Here is a 25,505-nt window from a genome sequence, read left to right on the forward strand (position 1 = left end):
AAAACCGCTAGACGAAGACTCTCGCGGAACGGATTAATTTCGTCTTGCGAGGCACCACTGTATCTGCACAAGATATCTATATAATCTAATACTCAGCTAATGTTAGTATATTTTCTGACCATAAGCCCTGTTCTCATGTTTCCCACCTATTTGATCAAGAGTGAACAGGGATCATACTTGCTTGTCTTGTCCATATCCTCCTCACAGGGAGTGGAGTGTGAGAATGTGTTCTATATTCATACAACTCTATGTGGGATCTGGAATCTCAATTGTGGCACCTTTCCTGGTAGCAAGGACAGACCTAGGCATGCATAGCCTCTTCTCGTCCAATATAAAATGTACGTATGGAACATGGGAAGGGAAATATGGTTATATGGGGGAAGTTACTTACAACATTGAAACTGCCCAATGTACTGGTATTGAAGCCATATGCTATGTCAATCGTTAATTTCACGAACCAGTTTTAAGGAACGGAAAGCTTTCTGCAGAAAAATGTAACATTTCAGAAATGATAACCAATATCCAAGTGTGTTTCCTACCTGTATAATCCCAACCAAAAATGTCGTAGATGCAGTGTAAGTTAATACTTCCATATAACTGACCATAAACGCTGCATCTGAGAAGTTGGCCACACTTCCGTTAAATGGCATTCTTAAGTTGAGATTAAGGGTGTTCTGAAAATTTGCTACCATTGCATTCAAAATGCTGAAAGAACCTGTTACCAACAGAAGGAGAAAACCCAAAGCTAAAAACAAAGCAATTCCAACAACCACTTTAAAAATTAAATTTATATCCCACTTTTCCACCAGAGAGCTCAAGGCATAAAATGTCCATCGATAGGTTTCACAGTAGCAGGGCTGTGCAGAGCTGGTAACAGGCCCAGACCAGATGGGAAATGTAGGCCCCATTTCAATCCCCTTTGCCTCTATGGGGGGATTTGAGCAGTTGCCCTCAAAATTGTTGGCCCATGCCAATTGGACCCCCACTGTTCTGGCCTGAACAGATGGTATAAGGACAGCCAGACTCCCTGCACAGAAGGTATAAGGACAGCCAGTCTGCATTTAGGGTATATGACTGACCTGGGCTGCCAAGTGGTCGGAGCTATAACCTTGCCCCATTACAGCAGGAAGGGGAAACACTTTTTAGCCCAGGGACCACATTCCCTTACGGGCAGCCTTCCAGGGGCCACACACTTATGGTGGGCAGGGACAGCCACTCTTAACTTTGTACAGTAAGCCACATGACAACCCTTCAGCAGCTGGAAGTTTCACACACATATACCTGTCTGTATAGGCAAGGAAGAGGCGTCATCAGAGTTCTAGGACATATGCCAGCCAGGCAAAAATTGAGAGTACACAGAACAGGGCCAGTGAGTGGTCTGGCCTAGGGAAGAATCCTGAAGGCTGGTTAGAGAGGCCCAGAGGGCTGTATTCAGCTCATAGGCCAGAAGTTCCCCTTCCTGGCTCTACAGGGCTGCTGTCCAGGGTTGGCATTGTTGGGCACCTGCAGAAGCCTACGTCCCAGAATATGCCCCACTGGCACCTCTTGGCCTTGCCTCTGTTGCTCATTCTCTTTGATGTTCCTCTGCCTGTCTCCCCTAAGCAAGTGGACATTGGCAGGAGGAGCAAGGAACAATATTCTACATTCACCTGGCTGTGTTGCAACAGGGCCCAAAGGGAGAGGGCGAGTGAATGAGAATTGGTGGCAGCAGTAAAGAGGAAGTGGGCCCAGTCAGGAAGAAAGCCTGCCAAGACCAGCTTGCTCAAGGGCCTCAGTAAACCTGGAGCTGGTGTTGTTCTTCCAGGTTCAGAGAGAAGGTGGTAATGGGGTTCTCCTTCCAACATACTTGCTACTCTCCTCTGCCATGCCAGGCAGTTTAAGCAGAGGTTTCCTAGGCCTCAGTCTGCATCATCCACTAGCTCACTCTACATGGGGTGGCCCATTACACATTGTCAAAGAAGAGGACATGCATCATTCCCAACAAACAGGTGAGGACACAGATATGAATACATTTCCATACAGTAATGGCATGTATAGAGAAAATTATAATTAATGAATCTTGAAAAAGAAGATAATAATCCATTTTGACACATTATTAAACTGTTTTGAATATCTCTGCAAACCTTTTCACATGTTACAGATTTTAGCAGGAAAGAGATCAAACAACACTTCAGTAAAAACAAGACAACTGATATTTAAGGGGCTTGGTGACTTGTGAGTGAAATATTTATTACCAATAAATCAAAATGAAACAGAAGATGATATGTCAGAAGACATAGGGTAATATCTAATGGTATTACTCATGCAGATTAAAGGCCCTTGTGATTCAGCAGAGATTTCTATCAACAAAATGGGGAGGGAGGCAATTTCTCCCAATTTCCTGTCCCACTACAATCCCCCACACCACCTCCCACACTGTGCTAAAGGGTCAGCTAATTCTTTGGAGCAAATTTGGGAGTGGAGGGGCTTCAGAGAGGAGGGGCCATCAGCAAAATTCTCCTCCCTCCTTCTTCTACTGATAGAAGCCTCTGCTGAAGCAAGTAACCTCCTACCCACATGGATATGACCCCTAGATTAATAAAAACAAAGTTTACAATCTCTGTTGGCAAACAGTACATTCCCTAGAAGATTGAAATAGCCGGGCAGAACAGTACTCACCAATGGACATATGACGTGAAGTTCCAAATATGACATATGCTAGAGAGCAGCAAAATGCAGAATAAAAACTATTGATAACTGGTAGAGGTAGTCCGGTTATCACTATTCCTGATAGCCCTGGAAGAATGTGTTTTACAAATAATGTATCAAAATTATCAGACAGATTGTGTCAAAGCAGACAGTTCATTAAGTATTGGGAGCAAGCCAAGCCTAGAATAAGTGATAAATTACTCTTATAGCACTTTTCTGTACACAAAGTGCTTTACAATGGTCTCAATAGGAGTTTTTCCTTAAGGCTAATTTCAGTGCAAGGGGTGATACTAATTTGAATTAAGGAACCTTCCCTCCGTGTATGCTGTGGTTCCAATGTAACTGCAGCCATGCCCTCTATAAGTGAATAAAAAAAACTTCCCTGGCAGGCTTCCTAGTTGGGCAATTAAAGTAAGGTCTTCTTTTGGCCTTCAAAGCACACTTCTTCTCCCTCCTGAGTCTCTTTGGCCTCTCTTTTACCATACTTTTAAAGCACAGCTAACGCACATTAAAAGCACATGACCAAAAAGGTTGGGGACTGTGATTTCTTAAGGGCATTGGGAATTGTAGCTGTTTGATGGGGAAACCACAGTTTGCAAAATTCTTTGAAGGGAAGTCAAGTGCTTTAAATACATGTTGGATGTGCTTATGGCATTGATCTGCCTTTCCTTGTTTGGCTTTCTCGGTCAGCCGTACACAAATAAAATTATAAGTAGCACAACATTTAATGACTCCCCTTATCACCTAGGAGTCAAGGAGCGGTAAAGGAGAAGATTCTCTAGCTCCCATATTTTCTGGTCTGCCAAACAGAGGACTACTTCTCCTCTGGAGTAAGGTAAGGGCAGGGCTGGCCCAGGATGTTTCGCTGCTCCAGGCAAAACTGAAAATGCCCCTCCTCCTCTGCCCAGGTATTCAGAGAAAGATGGAGAGGAGCAGGTAGTGTGTGGCAGGTGCATGGGTGGGAAGAGGGTGTGTGGTGGTTACAACAACCATATGCTGGCACCAGCAGTGCCCCTCTCAGCTGTCTGGAGCCTGCCACCTTGTGGTGACCGATTTCCCATGCCTCATGGGCAGACCAGCCCTGCATAAGGGGGACTCCAGGGCAGGGATGGAGAACCTGCAATCTTCCAGATGTTTTTGGGCCAAGCTCCCATCACCCCTGACCATTGGCTGTGTTGCCTGGGGCAGATAGGAGCTGGAGTCTAGCAACATTTGGGGAACCCCAGTTTCACACCCCAGCCCTAATACTTTTTAAGCTTGTGTTATCCAAGGGTGGAAACTCTTAAGTATTTCCTAAGGGAAAGGGGAGAGAACTTAAAATAAATAATAAAGACAGCTTGTTTACCTTGAAAAATCTGCACCATCCCTACATTTATGCCAGCGTGTATGTCTCCTAAAATCCATTCAGTGACACGATATGAACAAAGCCAGTTTAGAAAGGGAAACACATTGAGAATGAACTTCCGGAAGAGTACCCATGAGAATCTGAAACAAATTGAACTGTGCTGTTTCTAAGAAAAAGCTTTGCAACTCATCAATTGGATGACTTTCTCCACTAACTAGAGCGACACCTTTGTGGATTAATACTTCTCAGCCCTGTGCTTTCATTTATGTTTGGTGACAAATGCCAATATCCCTGATGCCTTTAAATTGTGTTAAGCTTAATATCAATTTTACATCCATGTTTGCAAAAAAAATAAAAAATAAAAATGTGAGGGTTTTATTCCAGGAGACAGAAATTCTGAATACATAAACGTCGTAAGAATGAAAGAAGAAGCTGCTGGATCAGGCCATTGGCTCATCTAGCTCAGCATCCTGTTCTCACAGTGGCCAACCTGATGCCTGTAGGAAACCAACGAGCAGAACCCAAGCACAAGAGCCCTCTCCTCTGATTTGCAGCAACTGGTATTCATGGTTAGTAGCCCCGATAGCCATATCCCCTATGAATTTGTCTAATCCTCTTTTAAAGCCATCCAAGTCGGTGGCCATCACTGCCTTTTATGGGAGTGAATTCCATAGTTTAACAATGCACTGTGTGAGTACGGTAAGTACTTTATTTTGTTTGCCTTGAATCTGCCAACACCCAGCTTCTTGGGATGTCCATAAATTCTAGTGTTATGAGAGAGGGAGAAAAACCTTTCTTCCTCCACTTCCCCACACAATGCACCTCAGTCACGTCTCCTCCTATTTGCTATTTCTCTATACTAAAAATCCTCAAACTTAATATATCCTCATGGCGGGGGGTGGGGGTGGGAGCTGCTCTATCCCTTGATCATTTCGGTTGCCCCTTTCTGAACCTTTTCCCAATTCTACAGTATCCTTTCGGGGGTGAGGGAACCAGAACTATACACAGCACTCCAAATACAATCACACCATCAATGCATTATCAGCAGGAATTTGCTTTTTCCACAGCTGCCACACACTAGGTTGACATCTTCATTGAGATGATACTGACAGTTCTGACTCCATAAGTGTATATGTGAAATTTAAGGGTCTCCCCACCCCCCAGTATGCATCAGTTTTTCTGGAAAATGAATACTTTTAAAATCGTGTGAAATTTACCCTAATAAACACATTTTGGCCTGCAGTTTCAACTAATATACACATTTTTGCAAGCAATTTATCCTCATATAATGCATTTTGGTATGCTGTTTTACTAACATATTCATTCTTATACACATTTCCCCCTAATTTTGCATTTTTGTTTGGTTAGAGAAGTGCATCACAAAATTCAGAGGCGTGCAACTTTAGGAAGGATGGCTCTGCTTCAGTTCTCATATTGTTTCGGAAAGCATGAATTTGATACATTTGGCTTTAAATACGAATTGAATCCTATTTCTCCCCCTTCCCCAGCCACTTCTCTTAGCTCACAATACATTTGTAGGGAGGAAGGGAGGTGAACGACTGGCGGCTGCAGAATGAAGCAGTAGGAACTGCAGCGGTGGCCTTTTGAGCCATGGGGCCATTTGCAGGCAAAGTTTGAAATGGTCTGATGTTGGTCTTGGAATTCATCACATGCCACTATTGATCTAGTCCAGGGGTTGGCAAGGTTTACCTTGCCTGGGCTGGTTCACTCCAGCGGAGATCCCTTTCTGGGCTGGATTACGCGTGTACGTGAGCGCGCATGCCTGCCGCGGTGTCTGCGCAGACACAATTCCGGGCATCTGCGCATGTGCAGACACAATTTCCGGCACCTGCATCTGTGCAGCCACAATTCTCGGTGTCTGCGCATGCGCGATTTCCAGCGCTGCAGAAGCGAGTCCTCGCGCCACCCTGGTTTAGCGCAGCGCACGGGGACTCGCCAAGCGAGTGGCTCGGTTTGGGGGCAGCTCGTGGGCCGGTTAAACGACCCCCGTGGGCTGCTTGTGGCCCATGGGCCTTAGGTTGCTGACCCCTGATCTAGTCCTTATCCATGCCATTTCATTGCTTTCCTCTCCTTGGGCCACTCCTTGGGCAAGTTTAGCTCCGCAGGCAGGAAGAGGAATGGATATCAGATGCAATGGATTCAACCCTCAGGGTGCTTTCTGCATTCCATTGCAAAGTTTTTCTCTCCCAGCACTTATTTAATTTCTCCTCTGAATGCCTTACTTCAAGAGGAGTTCTGGGATCCTTATATGTATCCTTATGTTTATCCATTCCAATAAAAGGGCTCTTCTCCACATAGCTCAGGGATTGGTAGTTGCCTGAAATTTCAGTCTAACTATGTATGTGTTTTATTCATGGTGTAAGCTCTGCAGGCCCAGCTTATAAATAGTGCTAACATTTCTAATATATACAGGAAATGGGGATCTATTTGGGTTCAGTGCTTTTGCTGCTCACTTATAATATAAAGTGTCAATGGTAATCTTCAAAGGGATAGGAGTCCCAGTTTACAATACCTGCACTGGATTTTCCGCCTTGTTGGAGGGGTATCAGGTTCCCTGGTGGATGTGGCATAAATCTTTTGGTCATGATCTTGTTGGAATTCTTCTTCATTGTACACTTTTCGGCTGATGTGGTATGTCACCCTCAGTGGCTGTCTCTCATTCACAATATTCTCATTTGAGTCCATTTAGTCACAGTGGTTCTAACATATTAACACAAAAAACCAATGAGTTCAGGAGAGTTAATCCCCTGCCACTTCGTAAGGTTTTTGAAATCAGAAAGTTATAGTTATAGCAGGGGCAAGCCTGATCCCGGAGACCACAGTCCACAAAGCAAAACCAGGCCAACTGCTGATCAGTGTATCCACCACATAGTGGTGGAAACATAGTTCAAGAAGTCTCAGATATGAAATATGATAGCCTGGTAAAGAGAAGGCCTGATTTTTATTTACATGCCAATAAACATTTGGGGGGGGGGAGAGGTTTATCTGTACTAGCAGCTCTCTGGTCACCTTGATTGTATATAAACTAATGATTAAAATTTAAAAATACAGAATTTGATGAAGAAAAAAACTAGTTTTCCTAATATGCCTTATAAAACAATGTATTGTCCCATTATTATTATTATCAGGGTGGCTTTTCCTGAAGTTCCCCACGGCAAATGCATTAAACCTAACTTAACCCAATATATTATTTCTATAGAATTCATCTTACAACTTGTGCCTGCAAAGGGTTTCTTTTTCTTTTTCAGAACTGAGTTAACAACAAGAGAGGAAAAAATTATATTAGGGGGCTCACATGAAACCAGGCAAATTATACTTTTGTATGAAATATTTAAAAGAACGGAGAATCAATGAGGCAGAAAGAGATGGAAATAATTTTACATGGTCTTGTTAATGATTTTATGATGACCTTGGAGGTTGATAGGCAGATGTTATTTGAGATCTATTGATCTATTTTGTTAAAAAATGTCATTTGTGGTGAATATCCTTTAAAAAGAACCAGTTACACAAATAATGAAAATGTCAAGCCTTAATACTTAGCGATATTTGTTCCTGGAAGATGGATTGGCTGGCTTCTAAGAACTATTCAGTACTTCCATCCAGTGACAGAAAACAGAAGTGCTGTTCTTTGTGGCAGTCCTTTCAGCATAATTGAGAGAATTACATTCATGAATCAGCCAAGAAAGAAATAGAATAGAAGGATCATTAGGCATTTCATTATCCTTTTTTATCCACTAACACAGATTTTAATTATTATTATTTTTGATCAGCGATAGCATGGAAAGTGCCATGGGGGGGTGTTTGATTCACTCCTTTTGGAAAATCAAAAAGCTTCTGGATAATCTGCCATCACAACATGAAGAATAACTAATAATTTCCCACAAATTCTAGATAGTTTTTTCATCTTAGTGCAACAGCACCTATGGGCTGGTTATATGAGAAACACTGAAAGAGGATAGAGGATAAGTAAAAGGATAAAAATAATTGTATTTATATTCTATCTGGTAGTTATAAGAACTACAACTGAACTTTAAGAATTGGCACCTGAATTTGCTTTTCTTGCCTCCCCCTTCCTCTTTCCTTTTGTGCTGTGTCTTCCAGGCAAGCTGGTGGGTAGGGACTCTCTTGTTTTAAATGACTGCGTAAAGGCCCCTCTGGGAGCCTTCTTGGCTGAAGAGTGGGGTACAAATGCTCTAAATAACAAAGAAATAAGTTGAACAAGAACATGAGAGAACATGTTCTTAAAGGACTGATAAGAAAAGTTTGCTTTGTGTTTGGAAACAATTAGAACTTAAAAATTGTAGCACCGCCATCACCACTCTCATCAGCCTTTCTCTTTAATAATTATAAACTCAAAGTGGCTTGCCAAATTAAAATCTAAGCTTTAACAGCAAGACATAGCAGAGAAGTTTTTTTTTTAAAAAAACCAAAAGTATTTAAGAGTAATAAACCAGATTTATATCAGTAGTGGATTGGCAGGGGAATATGATTATCTCCTTTTTTTGTAACAAAGTAGTATTTGCTTATATCAGATGCCCCCCACCTCCAATATACAGAAACTGCTACCCTATCCGTGAGGGGTCCTGTTTTGTGGCCCTACTGGTTAGCCCCAACACTGCTGCCTAGTTAAAGGTATGTGTTCATGGTCCCTTTTCCAAAATGAATTGCAGGCAGAAGAGGTTTTTGCCATCCCCGAGGCAGGTGAATACCTGCTCTTTAATGTGAAAGAGAAAAAGGGGTTGGGGGTCCTATGTTGTGTTGCAACAAGAAATTGCCCCCCCCACACACTTTTTGTTACTAGCACCTGACTTATTTTTTTAAATCTTTAACGGTTACAACATTAGCCCAGTTTAATATCCTACTTCCTCTTGTTGTTCACTTACCATTCTGGATGATTCAGGTCCTTGATCTGCTACTTTCCTTTTTGTAGCTATGTTACTCGTTTCTCTCTAACAGTTAGAACAGTTTAGAACCTCTGTGTTCTTTTAAATAGCACCAGTGGCAGTCTGGCACTGGGACTGAGCGTTCTGTTGCATGATGTAAACATTTCCCAGGCTTCCATAGTTCCACTTGATGGTGCTAACAGTTGTAAGTAATGCCTAATTTTCTGCATTAGTTTAGCATTTCTGTTTGAAGATTATATCCTCCAATTTTGCATCCGTGTGTGTCCTGGCATGGATGTGTTCTTTGTTTTTTTCCTTTTTATTCTTAATGTCACCCTGATGTTGAGCATTATAGAAGTGAACTGGGAACATACTGCTTAATTAGGTACAACCTCAGAGCAATATAGTAAGCCTGCGACTTGTACACATTTAACTTATGTGCTTTATAGAAACCAATGGGTTTTGACTATACACACAATTTTGACTTTGCTTGTTGTTGTTTTTACTTTTTGGGTTTTGACTTTGGGCACAATGCCCTGAACATAACCTTTGCAAAAGTTGTGGCCTTACTGCATAGCAATTTCCTGATAGTGCTAAAGCTCTGTGCTCCAGCTGTAGGGTGACTTGCAGCCTGTGTAGCACCAAAGTTCACTGCTATTGCCCTAAAGTAAAACTGAGATAATATGACTTTGAGATTTAGCTGAGTAAACAAACAGTTCCCTGGATAAATGGGTGTGGGTGTGTGATTTAGGGCAAATTCCTTCCTTACCCTCAGTATTTTTGGCCCACCTGACTTTAGCGCTGTAGAGCTTTACAGTGGTACCTCGGTTTAAGAACAGCCCTGTTTACAAACTATTTGGTTTACAAACTCCACAAAACTGGAAGTAGTTTGAGAACTTTACCTTGGTCTAAGAACGGAATCTGAACAGTGGAAGGGCACTGGCGGCGGGAGGCCTCATTAGGGAAAGCGTGCCTCAGTTTAAGAATGGTTTCTGTTTAAGAACGGACTTCCGGAACAGATTAAGTTCGTAAACTGAGGTACCATTGTACTTCACAGTTTGGTTAACCGCTGTCTTAGCCCTTATACCAAGAACTAAAGCCCCAATGTGACAATGTCCTAGAACACTATTTAGACTTACAGTGTGCATTTTGTAACACTAAGGATACTTAAAGTGCATTTTGTAATTACAAGGCTGAAGTTCATCCTGGTTATGGGGTGCAAGATTTTAGAACGAGCCAATGTTTGTTTTAAGGGCAGGGCATAGGTAAAGGTAAAGGACCATTGACAGTTAAGTCCAGTCGTGAATGATTCTGGGGTTGCGACACTCATCTCACTTTACTGGCCGAGGGAGCCAACGTTTGTCCACAGACAGTTTTTCCGGGTCATGTGGCCAGAATGACTAAGCCACTTCCAGTGAAACCAGAGCAGCGCACGGAAACGCCGTTTACCTTCCCGCCGGAGCGGTACCTATTTATCTACTTGCACTTTGACGTGCTTTCAAACTGCTAGGTGGGCAGGAGCTGGGACTGAACAATGGGAGCTCACCCCATGACGGGGATTCGAACCGCCAACCTTCCGATCAGCAAGCCCTAGGCTCAGTGGTTTAGATCACAGTGCCACCCTCACTTCTTTATTTATGCTGTTTGTCACAAGGCCTGCAGCACTGTTGAGATCAGACTTGCGTTGGCAGGTGGATGTAGAAACCGGGAAGGGAGGGCTGACGGGTGGGAACTGGGGTTGGAGGTGGGGTGGGGCTCTCTCTGGTCCCCCCCCCCCCGACTTCAGCCACTTTGAAAGAGAGGCAAGGTGGTGCCTGATGCTCCATATATGGAAGTCAACAAAATCAGCAGTGAAATGTGACTTGCAGTACTGGCACTAGGATGGCACCCTCCATGGCACCCAAGAGAAGGAGGCTAGGTTAGGGGGTGCATACCTAGCTCTCTCCTCTGGTAGAGGGGAATCCGTGACCCCAAATCTGCCACCAGAGGCGGTTGCCTCACTTTGCCTAATGGTAGGGCCAACCCATAACTTATCCTGAGTCTAGACTGAAGTGTGTGCACTTTTGTCACCTAGCACCAGGTGCCACCTCCACAGTTCAGAGCTGGTTCTTAGCTACCCTGATCTCCTTCTTACCCTGCCTCTTCCATTCTTGGATAAATACAAAACTATCCGTGTGATCCCAGGGTGGTTGATTCCGGGGCCTCTTTTGCTTATCAAATGTCAAACTGGAAACCAGGTGTCCAAAGATCGTGGTCTGTCACCTCACCGTTTTAACTGCGTTGGATGGACCAGTTTTTCAGACGCCGGCAATCTTCCAGGCTGCTGCAGCCTGCCAGACCTGGCTCCTCAAACGCAGTTGGGCGCTGATGTGGATATATTCGTACCCATGAATGGGACCCTCCGGACAAGAAAAAGGGTCTGGAATAACGCCTGAAATGGTTTCTCTTGAAATCTCCTCGACGCTGCGCCGAGGCTGCGTGATCCATCCCTTTCGCTTCCCTTCACAGGATCGCTGCTGCGTTAGCAATGGCCAGAAGGCTCAGCAGGGCGAGGGAGGCGGGGCGTCGCACAGGGCGAGCGCGGGAGTGGCGGGAGAGGGAGAAAGAAACCCTCCGCCTTGGCGACAGCAGACAGTCCGTCGGGAGAGGTGGAAGGGGGCGCGCCTGTGGCGCCTCAGAAGTGGCAGGAAAGGCGAGCCGACTCCTCCTGCGCCCTCGGGTTGCGCCTTTCTTCCTCCCTTAGCGCGGGCGTCTTTTACCCGCTCTGCCTCCGGCGCGCGGTTCCTTGCTCTGCGGCGCCTTCGATTCCAATTCCCCGCCCCTTCTGACAGAAGAAGCCGAGCTGCCTCGCCGCAGACTCCGCTCGCTCGGCTGCACCATGAGCGCCGACTGCACGAGTTACATGAACGCCGACAAGGTGCTGGTCAGCGCCTTCAGCTGCCCGGGGGAGGACGGCGAGCCCGGCTTCATCTACTGTTGCGGCTTCCAGGACCTCAAGTATTGTTGCGATGACCCGAACAGCTTCTTCCCCTACGAGCACAACTACATGTGGTGGCTCAGGTGAGACGAGGAGGCAGGCTGGGGGGCTGCCCGCCCAGTCCACCACAGTGCCAAGACCCTTTGGTGTGAGTGTGAGTGTGGAATTAGTGGAATGCGCTCTGCACACGCTCAGAGGTTGTAGAATGATTCTGTGCCCGTTTCAGTGTAGCCTTAGCACCAGGCTAAGCTTTGGCACTAAGTTAAGTTGAGCCACTAGCAGAGAGGGAATGTGTGTGGCAGGGGTGTGAATGTGCAAACTGGTAATGTAACCAAATATGGGAACTTTCTGCAATCTAAACCGATTGCTTAGAGCTTGTATTATTTTAGGAGGGGATTTTTTACCCCTGTTTTAGCAACCTTGTAGCAGCAGCAGTGTGAGAGGATCGTCACTTTGCAGCGAGACAAAGAGGTATGCTCAAGAGACGACTTAACATATAATACCGTAATTTCCCCTCTTGTCCTTTGAATCATTGTATATCTATTACTGGCAACAACCAGGGTGACAAAAGGATGGGTTCTCTGAGACTCCAATGCATGCCTTTTCATTAACTCTAATTAATATTAGTGGTACAGAACAGGAGAATGGTAGCTACTAGCCTAGTCTAATTAATCCAAATGAAAGATTTGTCTCTTTGTAGAAATAACTCATCATTAATAATTGGCGAAAGAGTTTTCTTAACAAGAATCTGATTTGGTTCAAACTTAATCCAGGTGGTTTTAGGCAAGTCATGTTATATTCACAGTGCAATCCTATGCATTTCCACTTCGAAGTAAATCCCGTTGAATTCAGTGAGGCTGACTCCCAGATAAGTGGGTACAGTATAAGCTTGTAGCCTCCATGTTGCATTTGCAATATGGATAGTGTAGCTGTGGCAAGGCTTTGTGCAGCCTTGGAAAAGTCCACCTGAGTTAACAAGCTGAGGGGGCAGGGTGAGGCAGAATCCCTTGTCTAGTCCTCCAATATATTATTGTATTTACTTGTGCTCAAAAGAGGAACAAACTATTGTAGAGGTTTCCCTGCCTGGTTACCTGGAGGTGATTAATAATTGTCACAGGCAACCAACCCTGTGAGTGGTTTACAACAAGCCTGTACTAATACACAGAAAACACTTTGAACACTTTAAAAAAAGTTATATGTTACTGCTAAGTTTGTATGAGTAAAAGATAAAAAGATTTCTCCAATCTGAAGAGAAACCAAAGTATTGAATAAGTTTATATTTTTAAGGAGTATCAACTGTGATCACCTGGATATTGAGTAAAAGAGTATTTGCAAATGACATCTTGTGGGTGGGATCCTGCCTCCCCATCATGTGTTCAGTGACACCTACTGTACATGCAGACATCACTAAGTACTGTGGCCAAATAAGTGGCTCCTAGGAGGCATAGCCTTGCAAATGTATCATCAAAGTTGAAGCTTTCTGGAGCTTAAAACTGTCATAGTAAGCAATTGTGAGTTTTAAGGCGTAGACTTCTGACACCATGCTGAGTTATTTCAGAAAAGTAGACAGACCAAATAGCTACCGACAAGAACAGCTATTTTATTGTCATGACTAGTCAAAAACAGCAGCACTTTCAATGCTGACGGCATCATTAGGGATGGGATGTCAACTATGGTTGGAATAGCAACATAACACTTAAAGTTCCTCATTACACTCTCTCCTCTGCCAGTTTCTTCCTCAGAAGTAACAGATGCCATCTCAAAACAAGAATATCAATCATCAGTGACTGAATTTAGGTACTAATCTATGCAGGCAGATGGTGCTACTACATTTCATGTGAGAGACGTCCACCTCACAGAATACAAAATTTCTACAGCAAAGGCTGTGTAGGAATTAAATTCCTGTGTAGGAGTTAAAAAGAAACCTGCGGAATTTCACTTTTTTCATATTAAAAAGTAATAATTTTATGCAAAGGATCATTCAAAATAATGATCCTCCACATGTGGTCTGAAGTGGTACAGTCCATCCCTTGGGACTCTACACCTGTTTCTGTTGCATGCGAAGACCAGACCAGCAACATGGAATCTACAATGGGGGCCTGTGGCAAAACATTTGCTTCAGCACACCACTTCTGTTTTAGTCCATTTAGAACTGAATATCACAATGGGTGTGTGTGGCTGACAGGCATATTGTCCTTCCTGCAACAGAAAGTTGGACTAAATAGCTTCAGTCCCCTTCTCTCTCTCTGAGTCTATGTTTATCTCCCCGGGAATAGTGAAGGAATGTGTTTGCTGTAAATTGCAGGTCTAGCAACAAAAGGCTAGGATTTATTCTTGTAGAAGGAAGGTGTACATGCAATGTTTTTCTATAGGCATTTTGCATATCAATACTTCCTGTACCTAATAAATGGGGGGAGTATCAGTTTGCATTTTCTCAGTACAGAAAGTATTGTTCTGATGTGTAAAAATCTTTCCTATTCTACTTAATTCAAGAGGGTTCTGGAAGCTTCTCTGTGTGAAAGAAACAAGCAGAAGGTTCATGATGTTTGGGTTATTCCTTCAGAGAAGCTGAGTACAGCTGGTTTAAACTGGATCTCTTTTCTGTCAAGATCATGCTGACTATAAAAGTAAGGCCAGAAGGAGCCTGGGTTTCAGTTTCTCTTTCTTTCTCTTTTCCTTCTGGTGTGGTGTTCTGTATATAGTGTTAAGTTTTAGTCTTATTATAAGTTATTGTAAGTTTAAGTTAAGTCCGCTGCAACTAGATTTCTTATGGACAGTGCCAATCCTGATTGTATTGGATTTGTGACCATTATGCTCATTTGCCTTCAGTAGCAGTAAAGCTCTGCTGGATGAAATACAATTGCCTCTGATCTATTTTTTGGGAATCCTGCAACGTGTTTAAGTTTTTACTCTGCTAACTATACGTTGGAGTTCTGCTCTGGATCAATAAGAGTAGAATTTCATGACAAATTCAGTTCCCATGAGAATATTAAAGACAAATCAGTTTATCTCTATTCTGTCAAAACATCTGTCTTCCTTCTTTAAGTACATGTGATGCTGATGATTTCTTGTTGTGGTGTGCTTGACAATGCTCCTAGAATGTCCAGCACATTAAATTCTGTTGCTTTCTTTTCTCAGTGTTGGAGCACTTATTGGCTTGTCAATTGCAGCAGTGGTCCTGCTGGCTTTTATCATCACTGTGTGCGTTCTTTGTTACTTGTTTATCAGCACGAAGCCACAAAGCAAGCTGGATAGAGGCCTCAGTTTAAGCTTACAGTCAGCAGGTAAGAGCTCTTCATTCAGCAGAGAACATTCAGATGTTTCCTTAGTAGTTCCAGGATTCCTCACCACCTGGGTTTTTAAATTGTTCTGATATCAAGCAGTCTCAAATTTTAGCCTCTCTCTAAATCAACACTAAGCTCTCTGAGTCTTCCAAATTCAGATGGCTCAGGCAACATTTATTCCTTCTTGAAGTTCCAGAGGCAAAAAAATATTCAGACAGTATGTAGCAGGAGAACAAGTAGCCCATTGTGCAATAGAACAGTCACTCAGCACAACAGTGAAAAGCAGCAAGCCAATCACAGGGCTTCATTCTGTGCTCATTAGGAAAGGAAGGGAATGGGCTGTTGCATAGCTTGTTGGAAAAGACGCACACCTGGACTGGGAGGACTTAGCAGTTCTCTTAGATCTTGCCTCCATCATGTTAGGGAAGACCTTATCACCATTTGAGAGCTATGGCCTGACCTATAAACTGATCGCCACAGTGTCTTCCTGTCTTTAAATACAATATCAGAAGACTTATCTGATGCGTTTTCTGGTGTCAGTGTTCTCTGATAGTGTAGTGTAGTTCATCCTGGCAGTTAGGGGAACATGGATGATAGTTGACAGATCCTTGATTTCGAAGTGTGGTCATAATCCCACACTGTTAGTGCTCTGCAACTCCAAAACTGGTGCTGGGTCCAGGACTACATTCAGATGCCGAATCTGATTACCAAATGCATGGTAGCCACCTTAATCATGGGCATCCCCACACTATACAAAGCATGCAGCTCCCTTGCCCATAACCACAACTGCCTGGTCTGGCTTCAGCTGCAGACTAAAGGCTCCCATTGATGTTAGCAAGTTCTGGTTCAGGCTAATCATCACCTATTTCTATTCCTTCATTACTGCTGACATACAGAAAATAAGACCAAACAAACTCATATCAAAGCTCATATTGAAAATGTTCATAAATGACAGGAGCCAACATTTCTTTAAAAAGAGACGTCCTGTTCACCTTCTTGCAGAGTATTATAAGCCATGCTGCAGGAGCCGCAGAGAAATTCTTTCTAATATGAAAGATTTCCTGATCCCAACAGAGAGGTGTGGAAAGATCTTTGAGGTGCAATCATATTATAGAGAATTCTGTCAGCTCTCTTATTTTATTTTAATTAGCAAAAACACCTAATACTCTTTTTTTTAAAGGCAAAGTTGAGCCTGACAGAAACAGCAAGCTACCTTCTTTACTCCCTTTTTTTGTTGTTAAAAGGATCCTAATGGGACATTATCTAGAGATGGCAAGCATATCAGCCTGCTAATTAAGAGATTCTTAGTCCTAGTTGTCTCATCCTTAGGCAACAGACCTACTCAATTTAATTCAATTCCAGATGAAAACTTTTTGTTCTGTGAATTCAAGGGAACTGTATTGATTATCCTCTGAAATTGGAACTAAACCCATCATCAGTCTCCAGCTATTTTTCTAGTTATTATTTCAATCTTTTGAAATTGGAGGGGGCAGTTGTGGTGTTTCACTAAAGCTCTAGCAGCATATATACTGTCAACTAGTGGTGCAGCAATATGACTGCTAGCACATTTGCAAAGCTAAGCATGATCCAGGATGGTTTCAAATTGTATGGGAGGGGGGCATGTGTTGAGATTCCTGCAATGCAGGGAGTTGGACTAGATAACCCCCAGGGTCCCTTCCTCTGCTCTGCTTCATGGCCCTGTGATGTAGGCTGCTTCTCCAGATCCTCCAAAGAGGTTTCCTTCAGTGAGGTCATGACAAAACCTCCCATCTGGAAGCACCCCCTTTCTGCCTCATATGTCGTCATAACTATGGTAAAGCAGTTGATTTTGTGGAACTTTATCTACCATCAAAAAACACCAGGTCACAGCAGAAAAGATGACTTAACAGTCAATGGACTAGAAAAGGAATAAGCTTTAATGTCCGTCTTTGAGCAACAATTGCTTGTGGGTACAGATACAGCAGCAGACATATTGGTCTAATTATTAAAGGAACTTCAGAATCAGATAAACTCGTTTATTTCCTGTTTTTTCCCTTAAAAGAATGACCTGGGGAAAGATCACTAAGTGGCACATTTGGTAACTATGACAACCTTAATTAGGTTGATTTGAAATATATATATGTGAATTTGAAGTTTTTCAGCTTGTTGAAAATGATTATTATACTCTTGAGTGCGTTAACTTAAATTTGTTGATACCTGTTCTTATCTCTCTCTTAATTATGTATAAAGTTAGCTGATGATCAAGTTGCTTTATCATAACTGGATATCTGTTCATTTCCTTTGGAACTAGTCAGTCATTCTTTGAATGTCCCTAATCTGCTTAATTAGAAACAGTAAAACTGTTGAAACTTTCTACTTGGCCTTTTTAAGTGGTAAATCTGAGGCTTTGATGAACAGCTGACACTCTGCGCAGTAAGTGTTAAAAGGCCAAATACACAAATTGACTTTGGTGCCTCTGCTTATTAGGGTTGCCAGCTTACTAGAATAGTACAAGATGCATTTTAATTGTGACAATAGAGCAAGTTCAGAACCAAGCGGCAAACCCAATTTCAGCTTATGCAGCCATTGCCTTCCTAAACCTTGCTTTGTCAGAAGCTCAGAGATCAGATCTGGAAAGAAATAATGCTAATTCATCCCATCAAGAATAACTACCAGTTGGGGCAGTGCTGCAGAGCTACCCACCTAACACAGTAATCACCGTCACTTACTGGGATGATGCAGGGCAGGGCAGTGTGCAAGGTTGGGGCTGTGCAAGCACACCAATGGATGCTCCCACCAGTGTGCGCACACAGCCTTGTTCTAGCTGCTGCCTTGCCCTGGTAAGATACCTCCCCACTGCACTGCCTGCTCTTGCTAACTATGTCGCTGAAGCATCCTTTATTTATTTTCTTAGAGTTAGAGCCCCCTTTTTTCCTGTCATTGGACCCAAGGCAGTCACCTATCCAGATATTGATCAGACTCACTTAACTTCAGCAAGGTGATGGCTTCATGTATCTTCAGACCATACCAGCAGAGCATCCTCATTAGATCCTGTGACTGAAAGATGCCTCCTTCATTTCAGGTTGACTGAGAAAGATGTCCTTTTTGTTTTTCAGGTCGAGAAACTAGAGGAAGTTCTTTATGTTAAAGAAAGGTGTGTGGAACAGGACATGTACAGACCAGTTCTGCAAGCAAACAGGTACAGTGTTCTTCCTGTTACAGCCCCCAGTCTCTTCTTTGTAGATGAGGGAATGTTTGCTTTTGAATTCAGGATAAATGAGAATTGTTTGCTATTTGAAAGGCAGTATAGGTGTGTTCAAACAAACCCCTTCACCTGTACAATGGCGGAGGGTGTGTTCCTGCTACCCTCTTGTGCAGTCATGGAACTTGCAAGATTGTTCATTTGAATGCCTACTTTGTTACTGTATTATTTAGTCCATAAGAGTCCTTGCCGTCTTTGTGACTTTCATTGAGCAGGCCCATTCAGGTCAAATATTAGCTTTTGCGAAATGCAGGGATTAGGTAACACTGGGTTATACCCAGTACTGATGTTCCACTAGTGCAGTAGACTTCCATTTGCACAAGGGAACTTTCCCCATTCCTCCTCTCCAGACCCCTGTGCACTCTCCAAACATGCCCCTCCAAGTATCTTTTGAAGGTGCACAGTGAGAGGAGAGGAAGAAGTCTCTTTCTGTCACCCCCTTCTCTCTCTCGCAGACTGCTGAGAGTAGAACAAATCACTCTTCTTAGAAGTGTGAACCAATCACTTGGCAGAGGTTCTCCCCAAATCTTCCTTTTCTTATTCTGAGCTACCTGGGGCTAGTCCAAGACATTTTGATGCTTGAGGCAAACCACAAAATGGTACTCTGCTCCCTGCCAGGGAAGAAGGGGAGCGGGAAGATCTACATAAGGAACAAAGGGGGAATAAAGATCCCTTTTAGGATCTTCTGCCTATGGATCCTGTCACCCGAGGCAATCGTCTCAACTTGCCTCATGGGTGGGCTGGCCCTGCCCCTTACCCCATGAAATTAGGCTGAAAGCCACCGGTTGCCCTCCCCACCCTTATGCGTTGCTAATGAATTTCACAACTGACAATTCGAAGCATTAGAACTCATTGTGGAAACAGCCAATGAAACATTTTCATGAAAGCAAATATTCTGGGACATGGACCCCTGGGTAAGACAGGAAATTAAGTTTGGGCTAAGTAGCTTAGCATTGTTCTACTTCCTGAATAATGAGTGTGGATTGTTTCTTCCTCAGGGGAAAGGGGAGATAGTTCGTTGTATTGCAGTGGTAACATTTCAGGTGAAAGGCCAAGTTGTCTGCGTCATAGAGCACATAATTCAGCTGAGACAGAAGGATTTAGCTTTTGAGAATGAACACTGATTCATCTGGACAGAAGAAAATTATTTTTGTAGTGCACTTGTCTGTGGATTATTGAAAGGGAGGCAGCGCAGTGTTGCTGACTGATCAATGAGGATTTGAACTAAAAATGCTGATAAAAGAAACATGCTTTAGTCAACAAATGAAATATACTGCATTCCTTTGGTTGGCTTTACAATCTTGTTTGTGAGTTTCAGGGTGCATTTTTAAAAATAACTTTTTATTGGGTTTTATAAACAAGGATCATAATAAATGATACAAATAAATAGACTAAGTCTTCTTGTCATGTGTAATATCTGCAACATATGGTTCATTATTAGCGTTCAGTGTGTAAGTTCTTGGTTTGTGAATTGGTTTAAACAAAAAAACAAAGGGGAAACAGGGTAGAACAGAGTTAACAGATAACGTTCAACATCGCAGCGCTAAACACCTTGTAATTAGAAGCCCTTGTGTTTGTGCTTAGATTAAATATGAGTAGCAGTCATTTTCCTCTTATGTTACCAGTGAAACAATATAAATTCTTGGTATATTGATGAACATGGGAGGCAGGGTCAAAGTGAAGATAATAAAATTATTAATAGCAGGGGCTTTTTCTCCAGGCTGTTTTTCTGGGTCTTGAAGCAGAGCTTAGAGTTTATGTAGATATACTTCTTTCTTCCATGTCCACGTGTGTATTTAAGATGAGGAAAACGATCTGATGGCTAATTGAGTGCAGATAAAAAAGAGGGCTGGAAAGAAAGCTACCATAAATTTCTATGGTTTTTGCTTAATGCAGAATTGTGAATGGGAACAGATCAATCCATGGCCAAGGAGGAATGCATATATAACATATGCTTTCTATGGTACTTAGCTTGATAGCCTAGAAAGAAAGAAAAACCATGCAGTTTAATATTGTTTTTAAAATCAGAGCCCTTGGAGTTTCAAAAGCAAGTCTTCTCAAGCATATATTATAGAAGTGTAACTGTCCTCCCCCCGGATGCCACTTTACAGTCTTCTGCTGCTCATGAAGAAGCTGGCTGTTTCCTTCTGTTTGCACTTTGTGCCTGTTGATATGTTTTATTAGTACATATTTGAAATGTGGCTTGATCAGATCTTTCTGCTGTGCCTTTGATGCACACCTGTATTGCTACGTCCTTTGACGCACAGCATGACAGAAAGTAATGTAGCCAACTGTGTGAGAGCTAGCACTGATTCAACAATGGGACTGAAACCTGATTCGATGTAGTTATACAGTAGTTACAAAGCACTACATCAAGCACTAAGCTGGTGTAACAGGAAACCTTGTTCTTGCACTGACTAGTCCCTGTGCAAATGAAATCTTTGTTCCATCACTGCAAGGCTGCCCTACTCCATCTGCTGTGGGAGGAGCTGAAGCCATGACACTGTAGCAGCAGTACCTGCAAGGATCATTGTCAAAGCAATGATTCTTCAACATCAACTTCGTTGGACTGGGCATGTTGTTTGGATGTCTGATTATCGTCTTCCAAAGCAACTACTCTATTCTGAACTTATAAATGGAAAGCGTAATGCTGGTGGTCAACAAAAGAGGTTTAAAGGCTCTCTGAAGGCAAATCTTAAAAAATGTAAACACTGACAACTGGGAAACACTGGCCTGTGAGCGCTACAACTGGAGAACAGCCTTTACCAAAGATGTCATGGACTTTAAAGACGCTCGAACTCAGGACAAAAGGGAGAAATGTGCTAAGAGGGAGGCACGTTTGGCAAACCCTCACCATGATTAACTCCCGCCCGGAAACCTATGTCCCCACTGTGGAAGGACATGTGGATCTAGAATTGGTCTCCACAGTCACTTACAGATTCACTGTTAAGACTGTGTTCATGGAAGACAATCTTACTCAGCTACGCCAAAAAGAAGACCTGCAAGCCCCTTTCATGGAGCAGCTTTGGCATCCAAGAGACTGACTTGAGGCAAATAGGATGGAGAAAGAGGCAAGGCTGTGCACGACATTTATATCAGCATTGCTCTGACAAATGAGTGGGGATTTTATTCAGGCAAATGGAGTGAAGTTTCATGGTTGTTTTAGCTGCTGAAGTGCAAGCCTTCCTAGCACTCTGACCTTGGGCATTATTGATCCACTGTCCCCAGCAGAATGCAAGAGGGCATTTTCCTACTTCAGCTACTATCTGTTGATGAGTCTGTTTGTGCTTATGGCAGACAGCTGTTGATTTGGCTAAATTAGTGACAAGTCAGATTGAGGTCAGAAATCCACTAATAGACTCTTCTGCATTTTTGTTATTGTGCTGTTTTGGAGGTTGGCAGAGTAGTGCTCTGAGGAATGTTGTTTAACCCTTCATTCCCATGCCCCTTTTCTGATGGAGTTGCTAATAGTTTCCTGTCTTTAGCCTCCTTTTGGAGCTAATAATAGCTTGGGAGGGGAAAGCAATTTGCACTAGAGAAAACACATAGGAAGAAAGGGTGAAACTTTCTCAGAGCTGATCTTCAAAGTCACTGTAAGCAAAACAGGAGCTGAAAGATCCTAATCGTGGATGTCCCACATCACATTTGATTTGGCCCCGTGCCAAGATATTTTTGTCATCTTCTTCGTGCATTATTTTAGGCTAGTATTAATCACCTTCTGTGCTTCATCACAGAACTGGATTGTTAACTCAGTGTTCTTTTCTTTTCTTTTTTTAAAGCTTATACTTATGAAGCATGTGTAAAGCTACAGCTGTTGTAGTTAACGTGTTCCTGGGTAGGAAACTGATAGTACAATTCTCTGGAAGCAAGTCCAGTTGACTTTAATGGGGCATTCCCAGATCTAGGATTCTAGCCTGGGGTTCACATTCCTGCTTAGCCCTTGATCTTGGCTGGGGTAACATTATTTCTTGCTTCTAAGGTTATTAGTCACAGAGTTATTGTGCAAATAAAATATGATTGCCCCATGTATGCAATCCTGAGCTCCATGGAGGAAGAGTGAGATTCAAGTATGACAAAAACAGATCTATTCAGGAGAGAGAGAGAGAGAGAGAGAGAGAGAGAGAGAGAGAGAGAGAGAGTTTTTAATAGTGGTTTCTGTTTTGTTTCCATAGCAGAAAACTGCATCTTTCTGAACACACCAGCAAAACTGTCTACACAGCCCCACAGAAACAAAAGGAGTCTCTTGTCTTTAAGCTGGACTGGAAGAATCCAACTCAAGAAGCCAAGGAGCACTTTGAAAGTTGTTCTATTGCTGCTGTGAAACCTATTAATGCTCAGGGGCCAACCTGGACAAGTATCCAGGAAAATGAAATCACGATTGTCACCATTCATGTACATTGCAGGCCCTGATCCAGTGACAACCTTCCCCCTCTGTTTTACAAGTATGTATTGTCTTATATTTGCAGGAATGTTAACTTTTAATTAAATGAGCTACTATTGCTTTTTTTTAAAAAAAGTAACCTGTTGTTCATACAGACCATCTTACATGCCCAAAATGCAAATGCAACAGTATATTTTGATCTGCATAACTTCTGTTAAGAAAGTGATTTTTTGTGCCCCAATATTTGCTTTGAATTATGCACCTGCAAACATTTGCGTTAAACACGTGGTTCTTTCTGAACAGACAATACCCCGCTTCCTAAGATTTCATTTGTGTCTTCATTGTGTACTGTGGAAACACATTTTAATGATATCTGCTCATACATATTACTTATTTATTTCTACCCCACTCTTCCTTCCCAGGGGTCTAAGATGGCAAAGAATATAAACAAAATCAAAACCTTAAGTACATTATACAAAGTAATATCAGTAAAATGATTTAAAAGACAGAATTCACAGTACATCAGACAAGGGATTACAAATGATCAGTTGCATTCACTCTACTCCAGAGGCCTGGATTAGCTGTTGGCAGAATCAGGGAGGGGGGCACAAATGCAACTCTAGCAGGAGAGAGTTCCACAGTTGGGGTGCCACCACAGAGAAGGTCTTGTTCAATGTCACTGCCAAATGGGCCATGCTCAGTGACCCTGAGCAGGGCCTCCCCTGCAGCTCTTAGGGTGAAAATAGGCAGATGTTGAGAAGGCACGATAACTTCACTATATTTCCTATTAAAGTTAGTTGTGGCAATTCAAATTGCAGCAAAAACCAACAGTGCTTCACTCAAGGCACCAACATGAGCAAAAGTTAAAAGTGCATGCTCAAATCCAAATTGAAGAGACTCCTCAATGTATTACATAATCCTAAATAGAAAGATGCAATTAGCAATTAAAACCAGTTCCATGAAATTGGCTTGATAAAATTAAAAAGCAGGTAAGTAAACAGTTTACTAATTTGCCAGGAGCATTTGAGGCCCACAGGATCTGCTTCAGTGGCTTACGATTTATAAAGACATCTGTTAGTGACACCTTTGTTCATCGGAGCAGCTGTTTCTCATTAAACCATAGGCTGACAGTCTTCTATGCATCATGTTAACGATAAGCAAGCCTGTTTAGCTTACACTATTATTTTTGAAAGCTTACAGTGATCAACTCTCCTATATTTTAGACATAAACTTGCATGGGGTGGAAAACCCATGGCTCTATAAATAAATATTTCATTCATAGCAGGAAAGGCATATTGTTTAGATCACGGCTGCACATCATTTTGAGGGCCACTTCTGTAGTTCTGCTAACTCAAGTGAGCTACGTTGTTATGTGAACCATAGAAAAGTATTTTGATTACAGTGTTAACTCATTATTGTCTTTTCAATTCATTCTCTATTTCATTTCTGTGCTACGCAGTGCTTTCTCACTTTTCACTAATACCGAACTCCAATTTCTGATCATTTTTCCTCCTCTTCTTTCTTTCTCTCTGTTCCATAGTACACTGTCATTTCTTTCTGTATCCCAGAAGTGGGGAGGCTATGCCTTCCACATGTTGCTGGGCTCCAAGTTCCATCATACCTCATCATTGGTCATGTTGTTTGGGGCTGATGGGAGTTGTAGTCCAGGATTTCAGGCAGGGAGACATTTAAAGCCCTATCTGGAGATACTGGGGATTGAACCTGAGACCTTTCTGCATGCAAAGCAGATGCTTTGTCCCTAAACTATAGCCCTTCTCCACAAACTATTTCTTTCTCTGGACAATCACAGGTCTGCATTTGGTTTGCTTTCCCCAGATACTGTACACTCAGTTTCTCAACTGCCTCATCTGTTTTTGCCCACATTCTCCTCCACTGAATTCCATTTCTGAATTCCATTCATTATCTCTCTGCTCTGCCTCTGTACTTTAGTCTACCAATCCTCTCTTTTCTTATTCACAAGTTTGTCTGCAACCACACATCACTTTGTTTTCCTCTCTCTGCACTTTTCCTTTCTATTCCATAGTTTAGGGGCTGAAGCTGATATGAATAGTCAGAGACAACATGCCCCACCATCACAGGTGCTTTTGTGATAGGTTTTTTTTAAAAAGTGTCATATTAAATTGATTTTTGGCATGAGAAATGGTCTAGCATCTTATTCTGCATGCTCCATGCATCATGCCAGTACTCCAACACTAATTGCTCCATCTGTCCACTCCATTATTGCCAAAGCTTTTTTAAAAATGTAGAATGAGATCTCAACCAATTGTTTTCATCAAAATCCCTAAGGACCCGCTGCTCTTGCCTCCGGAAAATGTGCATTTGGCATCACAGAAAAGGGACAACTTCAAAAGCTATTGTTGGTACTCTGCCATGCTTATGTGAATTGTATGCAAATGATTTAAATTGGTGATTGTATGGAAATTAAAATGTGGAAATTATTGGTTACCCCATCAGCTTCCTTAGTCATCTTTCTTTAATCTAAGATGGTTGCATAGCACCTTGTATGCCTCCTTCTGGCACCTCCTGCAGCCAAGCTGGTGCCAAGCATATTGCTTTCCTTTGGACCACATCAGCAAGGCTGAAAGGGGAGCCTTGTTGTCTGGGCAGCTCAAGACCTCCATACACACTGCCCAGGTTTGTACTCTGGGGAGGTCACTTTGGTAC

The 25,505-nt window shown here is 42.6% G+C and overlaps 2 protein-coding genes across 6 annotated transcripts in view; one reads left to right on the forward strand and one right to left on the reverse strand.

Annotated features, from left to right (window-relative positions):
* The window catches only part of SLC26A8 (solute carrier family 26 member 8), a 32,971-nt gene extending 23,894 nt beyond the window's left edge, over positions 1–9,077 (reverse strand). The window contains exons 1-7 of one of the 4 annotated variants that reach the window (XM_081010431.1): positions 8,938–9,068; positions 8,099–8,247; positions 7,591–7,693; positions 6,567–6,754; positions 4,034–4,173; positions 2,659–2,775; positions 540–715 (exon numbers count right to left, since the gene is read on the reverse strand). In XM_081010431.1, the coding sequence (XP_080866557.1) occupies positions 540–715; positions 2,659–2,775; positions 4,034–4,173; positions 6,567–6,739 (606 nt within the window). In that variant the 5' untranslated portion in view covers positions 6,740–6,754; positions 7,591–7,693; positions 8,099–8,247; positions 8,938–9,068. Of the gene's footprint in view, positions 1–539; positions 716–2,658; positions 2,776–4,033; positions 4,174–6,566; positions 6,755–7,590; positions 7,694–8,098; positions 8,248–8,937 lie in introns of all 4 variants that reach the window. The other 3 variants (XM_081010430.1, XM_081010432.1, XM_081010433.1) reach the window with 3 other exon arrangements.
* A 1,826-nt stretch (positions 9,078–10,903) lies between these two features.
* On the forward strand, positions 10,904–25,286 carry SHISAL2A (shisa like 2A). 2 transcript variants are annotated; one of them, XM_081010453.1, is made up of 4 exons: positions 10,904–11,997; positions 15,053–15,198; positions 18,294–18,376; positions 22,615–25,286. In XM_081010453.1, exons 1-3 carry the CDS (start codon positions 11,816–11,818, stop codon positions 18,323–18,325), a joined length of 360 nt encoding a protein of 119 aa, XP_080866579.1. In that variant the 5' UTR covers positions 10,904–11,815; the 3' UTR covers positions 18,326–18,376; positions 22,615–25,286. The 2 variants fall into 2 exon arrangements, with proteins under 2 accessions (XP_080866579.1, XP_080866578.1); XM_081010452.1 differs by having other exon boundaries at positions 10,909–11,997; positions 22,612–25,286.
* The last annotated feature ends 219 nt before the right edge of the window (positions 25,287–25,505 follow it).

Source organism: Podarcis pityusensis, assembly GCF_964106645.2.
Source record: "Podarcis pityusensis genome assembly, chromosome: 6".
Classification (NCBI taxonomy): Eukaryota; Metazoa; Chordata; class Lepidosauria; order Squamata; family Lacertidae; genus Podarcis; species Podarcis pityusensis.